The sequence below is a fragment of the Gastrolobium bilobum genome, unplaced genomic scaffold (assembly GCF_033153095.1).
Source record: "Gastrolobium bilobum isolate Gb01-03AN ecotype WA unplaced genomic scaffold, APGP_CSIRO_Gbil_v1 utg1481, whole genome shotgun sequence".
NCBI classification, from domain to species: domain Eukaryota; kingdom Viridiplantae; phylum Streptophyta; class Magnoliopsida; order Fabales; family Fabaceae; genus Gastrolobium; species Gastrolobium bilobum.
In genome coordinates, this window is record NW_026898629.1 from 1 (window position 1) to 13,410 (window position 13,410).

General features: G+C 31.7%; 1 protein-coding gene across 1 annotated transcript; it reads left to right on the plus strand.

The window, feature by feature from the left end:
• The first annotated feature begins 4,446 nt into the window (after positions 1–4,446).
• Positions 4,447–5,791, plus strand: LOC133317770 (putative FBD-associated F-box protein At5g22720). The gene is made up of 2 exons (XM_061519648.1): positions 4,447–5,472; positions 5,582–5,791. Exons 1-2 carry the CDS (start codon positions 4,447–4,449, stop codon positions 5,789–5,791), a joined length of 1,236 nt encoding a protein of 411 aa, XP_061375632.1.
• Positions 5,792–13,410: the final 7,619 nt, after the last annotated feature.

A 13,410-nucleotide genomic window follows, 5' to 3' on the forward strand; every position in this document is an offset into this window, starting at 1 on the left:
TCACCAAGTTTTTTATCGAAAATGCCACGCGAACAGTGTTATTTTTCAATCTGCCACGGGGACAAGTTCGCTACCCGGTGTAGCGAACTCGGTTCGCTGACGTGTCACATTTCTAGTGGATAACAAATACCAAGTTAAAAAAAAAAAAGTCAAGTTCGCTGATATCGGTGGTAGCGAAATTCTGCGTCTACTAAAATCGTGACACGTTAGCAATGTCGAGTTCGCTACACCAGGTATGCTTTAACCTGCTCCAACGGCACAGATATTGAGAAATAACATTGTTCGTATGATATTTAGGTAAAAAACTTAGTAAACAGTTACATTTTGATCAGTATTCTGTTAGTGCTTAAGTGAGATGGTTGAGGTGAAGCAAATAAATACGAGAATAAAAACCGTTCTTTTTGAGTGTGACAATTAAAATCTCAGTGCCCCTAAAGAATAATGGTGAATTAGTGATTTGAACCCTCAATTTTGGCACTAGTGGTAATCGTGTGTTTGAGCTCTAGAAATAGAAAGCCGTTCTCTTTATAGGATCTCTCGCAGTGTTTGAATCGGATAAATAAATTAGTTGAGGAGACTCATAAAAAAAAAAAAAAGTAAGTGTTCATTTTTAAGAAAAATAATTACTGTACACATGAGCTTCATTAAAAGTCTTCATTCATGGCATCACCTTTTTCACTATCATCCATCTCCCTTCTAGCCAGTATTTGATTAAACTAATTCACGTATACAGTGGAGGAGCCACATTTGGAATATGGAAGTGTCTTGGTTTTTAAGGACATGTTTGGAGCACCTGATAAAGAAGACAGGATATGATAACTTATTATATCTTATCTTTATCTCTTGTTTGGTGGGTCAATAAGATATGATTAGCTTATCCTATTGTCTCATTTTATCCTATCCAATACATGATTTCTTATCCTATAGGGGGGAGCTGGGTTAGGATTCAACATGATAGGATATCAATATTACATACTCAATATATTCTCACGCTACCCAATATATCCCCACGCTACCCAATATATTTGTATTTAATCCTATCATGTCCACCAAATGAACCCTAAAATTAATTAATTTTGTTTTCAGTAACAATAACAAGGTAATTCATGATGCACTTGAGGTCAATGTTGTTAAACTCGACCCGATCATTGACTCAGTAGGTTACTGATTGCTGGTTCAACCAGTGAGTCGTTAGTTAAACCGCATGACTCATTAAATATGTATAAATCTATGATTTATATTAAAAAATTATAAATCAAAACATGTAGTGAGTACACACGCCTATTTATGTTATCTTTGTGCAAATATATTAGTTGATCCAGGCAAGGCAAGTATATGTAAATTTATATTTTATACTTAAGAAGTCCACAATTATACTCAAATAGATGTTAAAAATTATTTTAGTTCCAAATATTTTAATATGAAAAGTAATAAATCACACAATATTATCTAACAAACAAAGAAATACATAATACTTCACCTAAAAAATAGTATAATTATACAAACTAAAAAAAATAGTATCTAATAAATAATTAAATTAAATTAAAAATTATTTACTTATAATTTAATATTTAGACTTAACTCAAAAAAGAATAAATAGGAAAAGAAAAAGCCTAATCTACCATCAGTTCAAAATAGGGGTGGCAATATGGGTTGAGCCCGGCAGGTCAACTCGCCAACCCGTCAACCCGCCAAAACGGGGCGGGATGGGTTGAGGTTTTTAACCCACCTCAACCCGCCCCGCCTAGAAGTAGGTCAAAACGGGTTCAACCCGTCGGGTTATAATTTTTTTTTTTTTTTTTTACAATTAGGTAGTATTTCATTAGTTCTTAAAATTTTTGTGATATTCAATTTTTTTTTATCTTAGTGCTTCCTAGAAAAATAAAGAATAACACTTTTATTTATGACAAATATTATCTATATATAAATTCCTAAAAAATGTTTGACAAATATTAGTATGCATTTAAGATTGAGACTAAAAAAATATAGAAAAGTGTGAAATAAAATAAAATAATATTAAAAAAATTCATAAAATATAATTTATTTTTAAATTTTAATTAATTTTTTTTAATTGACGAGTTAGTGAGTTGACCTGCCAACCCACCCTAAAACGGAGTGGGTTCATTTTTGGAACTCATATTTTTTGGCAGGTCAACCCGCCCTGTCCCGTTTTTAACGGGTTGGTGGCGGAGCAGAGCGGGTCAATCCAAATTGCCACCGCTAGTTCAAAAGCAACAATCTATGACCCAATAAACAACCCGGCCCACATATTTGCATACGAAACCCCAAACCCTCATCCACATTCACCAAGAAATGTTTTATGTCTGCCGCATCTAAACTTGGAAAACGACTTTGAAAACCCGATAGAATACAATCTGATCTGACGAGAGTTCTTGCTGCAAAAATCCTTCTACCAAAAGCCATTGTTTCAAGATGATGACCTGGTCATCAACAACTTCTTCATCCTCAATAAATCATCATCTGGCTCAATCGTTGCCAATAGCTTGCAGATCTTGTTCCATCCTCCAAGCAGAGTTGTCGATTAATTACACAATCTAGTTTCATCAGATTTTCTTTATCTTAGGATCCGGTTCTTTCGGTTCAATGGTTTTTATAAAAAACCGGCGAGTCAATTGTTTCTTTTATTATACAAAAAATTATCCAGTTTTCATTTTTTTTTTAATTCCCCTTTATAGGCGAGAGGGTATTATGTGAGGCCGGGACATTTTAACTTCAAACATTGTTATTAAATCCAAACTGAACCAACGATGGTTGGCTCAAGTGATAAGGTACTTGGATTCGCTTACTCAAAGACTCGAGTTTGAGACTTTGTGTATGCAGAAAATCCTCATTGGGAGACTCACCTGCCAATGCTAGGTAACCTACCCGGGTCAGACTGGACATAGTCGGGGCAAAATCCCGGAAACCAGTAGAGCAATCCAAAAAACATCCAAACCGAACCGGATCGACTGATCCTACTGATTCAACCGGAAACCAAATCTCTAATTGGATCTATTAACTGCCTGTAAACTGGGTTTGGCCGATTTTTAACTTAAACTGATTTTGTAATTTTTTGCAAAGGTTTTATGTCATTTTAGGAGAGAGATAGACACAGAAAAACGGAAATAATGGAAGAAAAAAAGTGGGTGATTTTTTTAATTTAAAATTCAAATTTTATGTGTCTGTATCTCTCTTAAAATGACATAACTTTCTGTCATTTAAAATGACAAACTCTTTTCCCTTTTGTAATTTTTTGCAAAATATTGCAAGAGTTGCATCCATGAGGGGTCAACTCTTGACCCAATGATGAGATAACATTATTAATCGAGTATCCAAGTCAATCAGTTAAAAAAAATCAAAAATCAAAAATTATCTGGTGGTTATATAGATTTTTTAAGTTAATAAGTGCACATTTTAAAATAAAGTTCTCTTTCTCTATTTCGGTTCTTCATTTCAAAAAAAAGTACACAATTCAAAAAAAATTGATAAAAGTTTAAAAAAAAGTTTCTCAACTCTTGATTTTTAGCTTTTTTTCTTTATTATTAAAAAAAAATTCATCATAAGAATTTTTTCTCAAAACTTGTTTTACCCAAACGAGAAGATAAACTAAAAATAAGAGGATCGAAATAGATGTTAAGTAATATCAACTAATTTTTTTTTTGTAAAAAAGGAAAGAAAAAGTTCAATCATCAAATCAGTTTTATTGATAATTAATTTGTTTCCTATTCATCATCGGGGAACGGATCCACTTACCACCAAAAAAGTTTATAACTTTTACAATCAATTTAATCACCGTTAATTTCCGTCAATCTAACGGTTACAATTTATTGAAAATTAATAACATTTATTGTGTCACATTTATTAATTTCCAGTAAATTATAACCGTTAGATTGATGGAAATCAACGGTGATTAAATTGGTTGTAAAAGTTGTAAACTTTTTTGGTGGTAAAGGGATCCTTCCCCTTCATCGAAATAAATCAAATATATATTTGACACCAGTTAAATTAGGAAAATAATATCGTATATATCTTGAATGTTATAGTTATTTATTAAATAAAACAATAATTATGAAATGATTTACAAAATAATATCTATTTTTAATTTTCTTGTGCGAAAATTAAAAGAACAAATTCAATAACAAAATCAATTTTATTGATATTTACCAAAAAAAAAATCAATTTTATTGATAATAAATTTAATATTTCTTTTGAAAATCATAAATTTAATATTTTTAAATCAGGAAAGATTCCGAAAATTAAATCATATCACAATCACGTAAAATTGATTAAATAAACAAGTTTCGCTGCATTATATCTATGAATTATTTGATGAGATTGGCAAATCTTTTTGAAATCAGGATTAACGAGATAGTTTTGCCACGTAAATCAATATCTATATAAACAGCAACTCTAAAGGAATATACAGAAAAGCTCTCTACATTGAAAATGAGAAAGAAAAGTAGAGCTTTTTGCTTTTCTGGGTTCTTTTGTGGGAAGATGAAGGCTTCAATTGAAGAGGATAGTTGGAGGGTGGAAACAGAAGAAAACATCAACACAAAGAAGAAGAAGAGAAAAGTGAAGGAGGACACATTGAGTAACTTACCAGATGAAATTATCCTTCACATACTTTCTTTTTTGGAAGCAAAAACAGCAGTTCAAATGAGTGTTCTTAGCAAGCGATGGAGGTACCTTTGGACTTCCCTCCCCGTCCTTGATTTCCTTGGCTCGTCCTTCGATGATCCTGTCATTTTCAGGTGTTTCGTGCAGCATGTGTTGTCCCGCAAAGACGCTTCCAACAATCTCAACATGCTTAAACTTGTGTGCGATCATGATTCTTTCAATTTCTTTGATGATGATGATATGGACATGGTACATTCCATCATTGACTACGTTAAACCAACGAATATTCAGGCTCTGAGCATCCTTGCTGAATGTTTTATTGGGAATCTACCTCAACTCTCTGTTTGTCGCTCCCTCACCACCCTCCACCTGGCATACATAGCAACTGACAGTGCAATGTTTGATTCTGTTTCCCTACAACACTTGCATCTTTATACATGCGAGTTCGAGTATTGGGTCGAAGAGAATGATCCTTTCGGTGGTTGTCCCAATTTGAGGTGTCTCTCACTAATTGATTGTTCTTACATTGGCGATATTCAGAAGTTTCAAATCCATGCTCCTCAACTAACGAACTTGACCATATCCAATATGACAAAGAATTCAGACTTTGCAATTGAGCTTTTTACTCCAAAGCTTCAATCTTTTAGCTATAGTGACAACTATTATCTTTATGATTTTCTCATTAAGGGGAAGGGGAAACTTCCCTTTGTAGAGAGAGTCAATATTGATTTGGGCGATTTTCGGCTCCATGGAAAATTCCCCAAGGCCACTAATTTGTCTCTAAAGCTGAGTAAATTGTTTGAAGCGATGGAGAGTGCAGAGTTTGTATCCTTATCACCTCGTATCATTCAAGTAAGTATATTACTTTGTCAATCCAATACCAAAGCCATTGAATTAATTAATAGTTGATTGCTTATTGTATTTTGAACTAACTTCTTTGTCTGTGTTTGATTTTTCCTAGGTTCTGTCTATGGTTCCTCCTCTACTGTATGGTCGGTCTTCTCCTTTCACTAGATTGAAGAATTTTAAGTCAATAACGAAAAGAGGTTTCCCTGTTACCATACCAACCAATGTCATGGCCTACTTATTTGGTGGATCCCCTGGATTTGATTGTGGAAGGCATGGAAAGGGTATTATATTAAACAAGGATTTGGATCCTCACCGTTCTTGAATAACAGGGTAGAAGAAGACTGAGAAATCATAATAAGACCTTCTTTAAATGTTTTTTATTGCAAGTTTTATTTTTTTATAGAATCCAATGGCATTGATTTTAATCCATGTAGTCAACTCCACCTTCTGGGATAAGGCGACGTTGTTATTGTTTTATTAAGGCTCGATTTAATTTGTTAGTATGTCACATGATCCATGTTCATTGTTAAAACTATATCAATTTGGTTCTCATTGCTCAAATTTTTGCTTACACAATTGTATATCTAACCGCAAATTAGTTAGCAAGAGCGACAGTGGTAAAACTTGGACATCTCTTTCTTGTTTTAAACCTGTATGGTACAGAGTATTTTATGTTTTTACAATATCTGTATGGTTCCTTCTACTTTGTTCCATCCAAGAACCATCATTACTTATTACATAACAACTTTGCTAGCTCAGCTCTTTGATGGTTAGTCGCTTAAACCACGAACAAAAATAGGTGAACGTAAATGCACCCCTGATCCTCTTGGTTTTTTTTTTTTTTTTTTGGTCAGTGTTCTCTTTTAGCTCTTCAAAGGAGCAAGTCTCAACAAGGTTCAGGGTCTCCCGAATTAATTGCAACACATTTTCTTTATTTCCATATCAGTTTATCTATCTTTTTCCTCATATATCATCAATTATAAGATCTCTGAAATCCACTATATTAAATAAGAAAGTAATATCTCCGTTTTCTCTGTCCAACTCTTCCTCTCCGTTCTGTTCCAATCCAAAGTTCGCGTCTTTATACTCTCTCACTGTCCCTGGTAAAACCTTGAAGTTCAGAAGCCCAAAACCTCTGCACTCCTCAACTAGGGTCTATGCTGCGCCCGAAGTGTTGGATTCCCCAGAACCTTTAGACCCACCTCCGGAAACACTGGATGATGAATCTGACTCCACCACCTTTGAGGTTAGTGCATTTCGCCTTTCTTCATTTCCCTCCATTGAAGAGGGGGCAAAAAGAGCGTAATAGTTCATATTTCTTTGTAAATTTATTAATTGTAGCATAGGTTACATATTACATATAAGAAATTATTTAGGTGATATGAAATATAACACATGTACATGTTGTAGGTACTAATCTATAAATGTTCTAACTCTGAAATGAAAAATCACTCTTGCTGGCTATGCTGCTAGACTTGACTCTACTCACTCTTATCATCAGTTTGGCTTGATACTGTTTTTTTGTGTGGTTATGTTATTGACTTTGTAGCTCTAATCTAGTTGTTTTTGTTGCCAAACCAAGTTATTCTTGTTGTCTAAATTGAATAAATTAATGGCCCCAAGCCAAGTATTAAAAAAAAAAAAGTCCATATAATTAAGCCCACTTATTCTTAAAACAAAACAAGTTTATGAAATTTAGATTTTACCTAACGTATAAACTCATTTTTAACAACTATGCTAAGGCCTTTCAGAATTCAGATTACATGACCTTCCAGCCTTCAACTCTTAAGAATTCCAAATTACAGCTATTAAACTCCAACTTCCTAGGTACACCTTAGTAGAAACCAACTGACAAAAAAACAACTCACAAAATGTAATCGTTGACACTCACGATTATCCCAGCCCCATTAGGAATCCTTAAGCCTTTTATAGATTAGAAATCTGAACTCTTAAATACACAAATTTGACTTAGAATACTACCCATAATCAGAAGCTGCGAAGATTAAATAAAACATCTTGAAATTACAAAAATAACTCTGCTGTTAATTATATCCTTTCCTACTTACCCTGCATCCAGTTAGTATAATTGTTGAGTTATATGTGTTGGTGTTTTAGGTTGGAGACTCGGAGTACTTCGTCAATTACCATTGGCGCAGATGCAGATACGGTATATTCATCAATCCCTTATTTACAGTTTCTGTTTCTAATGCTTTCTTTGTCAGATTCACTTTTTCTGTCACAAATGGAGCCACTAGACCAGTCCAAATGGACTCAGCTTGAGAAAATAGTTGGTCTAGGATATAAACTATGTTTGTGGGGAAAATGTATTATACAATTTATTGTATCAAAGTATGGGATGCTTGGTTCTGGAAAAAGTACCTTTAAAATTAGATTGTCTCTAGAGTGAGCAAGTAAGGGTATATCCACCCTTGTAAGATGATTCATCCGCACTGTCATTTTTTTAAAGGATTTGGTTAGTAATCTTAATTATTTTTCAGCGTGTTTTATTCTGGGCTATGCTTTTCATGAAGTCAGTATACTTTGACCACATTTTTTTCTGCTTTAACTGGTAGAGATGTGGTATAGTTTGCTTGTCATGGTTGGATTGGTAGTTTTTCCACTGATATTTTACAATCTTTCCTATGGAAATTATGTTACATTTAATGAATGTGCATTCAGCATTGCCTGTTCGCTTATTTTGGTATTTTCCATTTTTTTTTTTTTTGGGTGGTGGGGTGTGGGGGATGTAAAGTTATCTTGTAGTTGAAATGGTACAAACTGAAACATAAGGGTTTGAGGTTGAATTACTAGTCCAGACTCGAGGAATATATATCATTAACAGATATCATACATTACACAGCAAATGAATTCTTTTTTTTCTTTTTTGCGTGTGTTTTCCCGCCCTTCTGTTAGTTATTTCCCTATGAAAATTTTCATTAAGGTCTTGCCTGTTGATGCATAGATATTTTATACCGCATACAGTTCTGAAATTCTGATATGATGTGCAATTTTGTTTTTCTAGTAAACTATGCTCATGAAGTTATTTTGATTGGTTTGAAAATTTGTTCAAGATGGTTTTCCTGTATTGTTTAGTTTATGGGTTGTAAGGCTCTCTGATCCTTTACCATCTAGCCTTGATATGTTTTTTTATTCTTGCATTGCATACATTCTGCACCTCACTTATGACTGAAATTCTCTTTTCTTGAACTTATTTGACCTTCTTTTGCTCTCCTGGTTTGCGCATGCTACCTTTTCAAGCTAGTTTTAAATTAGTAAGAATTGTTTTATTATCTTGAAGTGGAACCTCTTTTTTCTGACGTTTTCAATGCATAAATATCCTCTGCTTATGTTTTCTCTTGCAAATGATGACTTCTTGTCCAGTTTATAGCATTATTGATGTTCCTTTGATGTCACTTTTATTATCTTCTCAAGGATAAAAAGTATGGTATAATTTACGCGTAACATAATGCTCACATTCCCCACATAGTATGACTTGGATGCCTTTTTACCACCAAGGACTTCTCACATTTGATTATGTGGTGAAGTTTAATTTTATGTAAATATGCTGTTTTCTTAAGAAAAATTGTTTAGTATAACTTTGATGTCCTCTTACAAAAAGAGAGAGAGAAAAAAAGTATCAAGTTTTTTCTTTTTTCTTTTTAAAGTTAAAATAATTCATATCAATATTTTTCATGTTTGAATTTTCAAAACATGAATTTAAATATTAATTTAACAAATGAATTTTATTATGTTGCTTTAAGTATAATTTTTAATTGACATAAATTTATATTAAAAATTAATGAAAAATTAACTAGGATAAATTTCTTTTAAAAAAATGAATAAGTTAAACACCCACGTAATTGATTATTAGCATTTCGTAATTTTAGCTTACATAGATAGGCTGACTACGAACAAGACAAGTATGCTTTGGTTGCCAAGCTTCATCCAAAAGAAATATTAATTTTATTTTTTTTGTAAATAGAAATATTAATTTTTAAGGCCCTTTACTTTACAATACTAATAATAGAAATTAGCTTTAAAAACAAAGTTAATTTTTTTTAGATAATATAGAAGACCATAGACAGCAACCATCAAACAAAAAGATTCTCCTCTGCCTACTAAAAAAAGCATCCTTTTTTATACTAAAAATTAATGTGTAGCATATGATACAAAGATAACAACTTTAAGTTATCCAAAAAAAAAAAAGATAACAACTTTAAAAAGCATGAAGACTGATATGGAGAAAGAAATATGATAAAAAAAACAGATTATGCGACCTAATAAAAGTAGAAACATTTGACTATAATTATTGCTATACATATTTAATTTTATACAAAGGATAGGATAAAAGCCATAGCACTACAATCATTTCTTTTACAAGAAGCGCCTATAATTAACTATTTGGCAAAGAATCTCGTGATCTTTTTCTATTCTTATTTGAAAATATCTTAGAGCACCTTGTAGTATACAAAAACATGCATAATTCACATACACCACAGCAATCAAGTCACCTATGGCATGTAGGCGGGACTTGGCTCAAAACGCAATGTGATTACCATAGAACTTTAACTCGTGCGGTTTTTTTTATTATTAACACAGTTATGTTTAAAAAGAGAAAATCTTATTAGGAGTGAGTTTAAGATTAAGACATTAAACTTTTCTTAAAAATGATATTCAGGAAGATCAAATATATAATTTCATCCCCACTTGCTCAGCTCTCATACGTCAACTGAGCTACCATCATTTTTTGAATGTCGATTTGTTTTAGATTTAAGCAAACCAAAATCTCATTTATTTGTTATAAAAAAAATCTCATTTATTTTTGCAGAGATTAGTTCTGGTTCTAACCGTTTTTGTGTGTGTTTTGTTTTGTCAATCATAACAGGGAAATCAAAAAAACAATTAAATCATTAAAAATTATTAACTGATGATGTCATGGGTTACATGGGAATGGAATGGATGGGGATGGGGATGGGGATGGGGTGACGGGCATCAATCTGGAACAGTGGCCAAAGTAACATTGTTGGCAAAAAAAAAAAAACATCAAAATGTCACGTCAACAGTAAATTTTACCAAAATGTCACGTGACATATTTTGCTACACTGTGTAGCGAAATATGTGTGCAAATAATTTTTTATACGGTGTAGCAAAATATGTCGCGTCAGAATGCACAAAACCAAAAATGCCACGTGACAGACAGGGAGAATTTCGCTACACTGTGTGATGAAATTGTGTAGCGAAATTCTCCCTGTCTGACACGTGATATTTTTGGTTTTGACGTAGCATATTTCGCTACACCGTATAGCGAATTATTTACATACATATTTTACTATACAGTATACCGAAATATACCATGTGACATTTTTATATTTTTTTTTACCAACGTTGACTCTTTGGCCACTCTTCCCATCAATCTTGAAACAATCTTGACTGAATGAAGAGATAGGTGGACTTTTCTTTTACAAAGCTTGCAGGTTCGAAGCATCTTCACTCCTTTCAACATACAATCAAACAATTATACATAATTAGGGCTGTGCATGGGTCAGGTCGGGTCAGGTTTTTGTCCGACTCGATCCAACTTGGTTTTTATAGGTCAGGTATTTTGACCCGACCCGTTTTAATTTGATCCAAGTCAGGTCTGACTTGGATTGGATTTTGTTGAACTAGTTCAGAACCAGTTTGGATCTGACCTGACTTGGTTTCTGAATTGGGTCACATCTGACCTGACCCGTTTTTGACTTGGTTTTGTCACAAAATTTTGTCGAAATTTTAACGTTGCAAAAGACGAAAATTTCGTCACCAAATTATTTTTTCGTCGAAATTTTTACAAAAAAAATTTTTCTATTGAAATTTAGTTTCCGTCAACAGTTTTGACGAAAATGATTTCTTCCATCAAATGTTTTAAACGAAAAAACAATTTTGTCAAAAAAATTGACGGAATGTTTTTCGTTCAAAATTTCGAAGGGAATGTGTTATGACGAAAATTTTAAGGGAAATTATTTCGAGGGAAATATTTCATTTGAAACTTTCGACGAAATTTAGATTCTCTAAAGAATTTTGACTGAATATTATTTTCGTCAAAATGTTTTTTGTCAAAAAAATTTACGGAATTTTTTTATAGAAATGTGTTTCGTTGAAAATTTTGATGGAAATTTTTTACCAAAAAACTTGACGAAAATTTTTAGTTGAAAATTTTCGATGGAAATGTGTTTCGCTAAAAATTTCGACGAAAATTTTTTTTTGTCAAAAAATTTAATTAAAATTTTTTCGACGAAAACTTTCACTGAAATTTGAAATCTGTACAGAATTTTGATGAATTTTTTTGCCGTCAAAATTTTTTGATGAAAAAAATGTTTCCGTCGAAAACTTTCGCCAAAATTTGAAATCTGTAAAGAATTTAATGAAATTTTTTGCCGTCAAAAATTTTTTATGACGGAAATATTTCAGTCGAAAACTTTCGCCGAAATTTGAAATCTGTAAAGAATTTTGATGAAATTTTTTGCCGTCGATATTTTTTGCCGTCAAAATTTTTTGATGACGAAAATGTTTCCGTCGAAAAATTTCGCCAAAATTTGAAATCTGTAAAGAATTTTGATGAAATTTTTTGCCGTCAAAATTTTTTGATGACGAAAATATTTCCGTCGAAAATTTTCGCCGAAATTTGAAATATGTAAAGAATTTTAATGAGATTTTTTTCTGTCAAAATTTTTCGTTGGAAATGTATTTCGTCAAAATTTCAATGGAAATTGTTTTGAGGAAAATGTTTCATTTGAAACTTTCGACAAAATTTAGATTCTCTAAAAAATTTAGACAAAATATTTTTTCTGTCAAAATTTCTTATCAAAATATTTTTGTCAAAAAATTTTACGAATTTTTTTACAGAAATGTGTTCCGTTGAAAATTTTGATGGATATATTCTTTATCAAAAAACTTGACGAAAATATTTAGTCGTAATTTTTTGATAGAAATGTGTTTCGCTAAAAATTTCGACGAAATTTTTTTTTATCAAAAAGTTTAACGAAAATGTTTCTGTCGAAAACTTTCGCCGAAATTTGAAATCTGTAAAGAATTTTGATGAAATTTTTTTCCGTCAAAGAATTTCGATGAAAATGTGTTTCGTCGAAAATTTTTATGAATATATTTTTTTGTGAAATATTTTTACGAAATTTAGATTCAGTAAAAAAAATTGACAAAAAAAATATTCCGTCAAATTTTTTTACCGATATGTTTTTAGTCACAAATTTGATGCAAATATTTTCCATAAAAAATTTTGACGTAATTGTGATTTTGTTTTTCACATAATGAGTATGGGTTAAGTTTTGGGTTAGTGGGTCAATATTAAAACGAGTCAGATCTAAAATTGACCCAAATAAAAGTGGGTCAGTATTTAAACCAGTTCAAAAAATATGGGTATTTATGGGTCGAGTCAAGGTCGGATCAAGGGCAAGACAAGTGAACCAGTTTTTTTACACACCCCTATACATAATTGTATGACATTTTCCCCTTAAACATATAAGTTATCGGAAGAGGAAAAGTTTCCTTATATATATAATCTCATTACGTTATTACCTCAATATGAATTTGATATTAGTTCAAGGATAATCCTAAATAGATCATTATTAAATAGATAAACAATTAAAATTTACTTAAAGTTTTTATTTTTATTTTTTTACCATCTTAGTTTTTTTTCCCTAACATTATTTTAAAAACTTTTGGATTTAGGCCCCTCTCTTTATCAAAAAATACAAAATAAAAAGCAACACTTTTTAGTTTTTAATGATATATGTGAACAAATAAAACAAAATTTATACGTATGCTTATAATTAATTAAATCAAATTTAAAAAATAACTATTTTTTAACATATTCTGTACCTTTTACATTCTTTATATATTGAAGGAGTAGTACATCGTCTCTTCAGTTTCCTTAGCCTTAACATTTCT

Excerpts from the sequence above, each read along its gene's own strand:
- LOC133317770 (XM_061519648.1), top strand. The coding sequence starts at position 4,447 with ATGAGAAAGAAAAGTAGAGCTTTTTGCTTTTCTGGGTTCTTTTGTGGG. Across the intron at positions 5,473-5,581 it reads TATCACCTCGTATCATTCAA|GTTCTGTCTATGGTTCCTCC; the intron begins GTAAGTATATTA and ends GATTTTTCCTAG.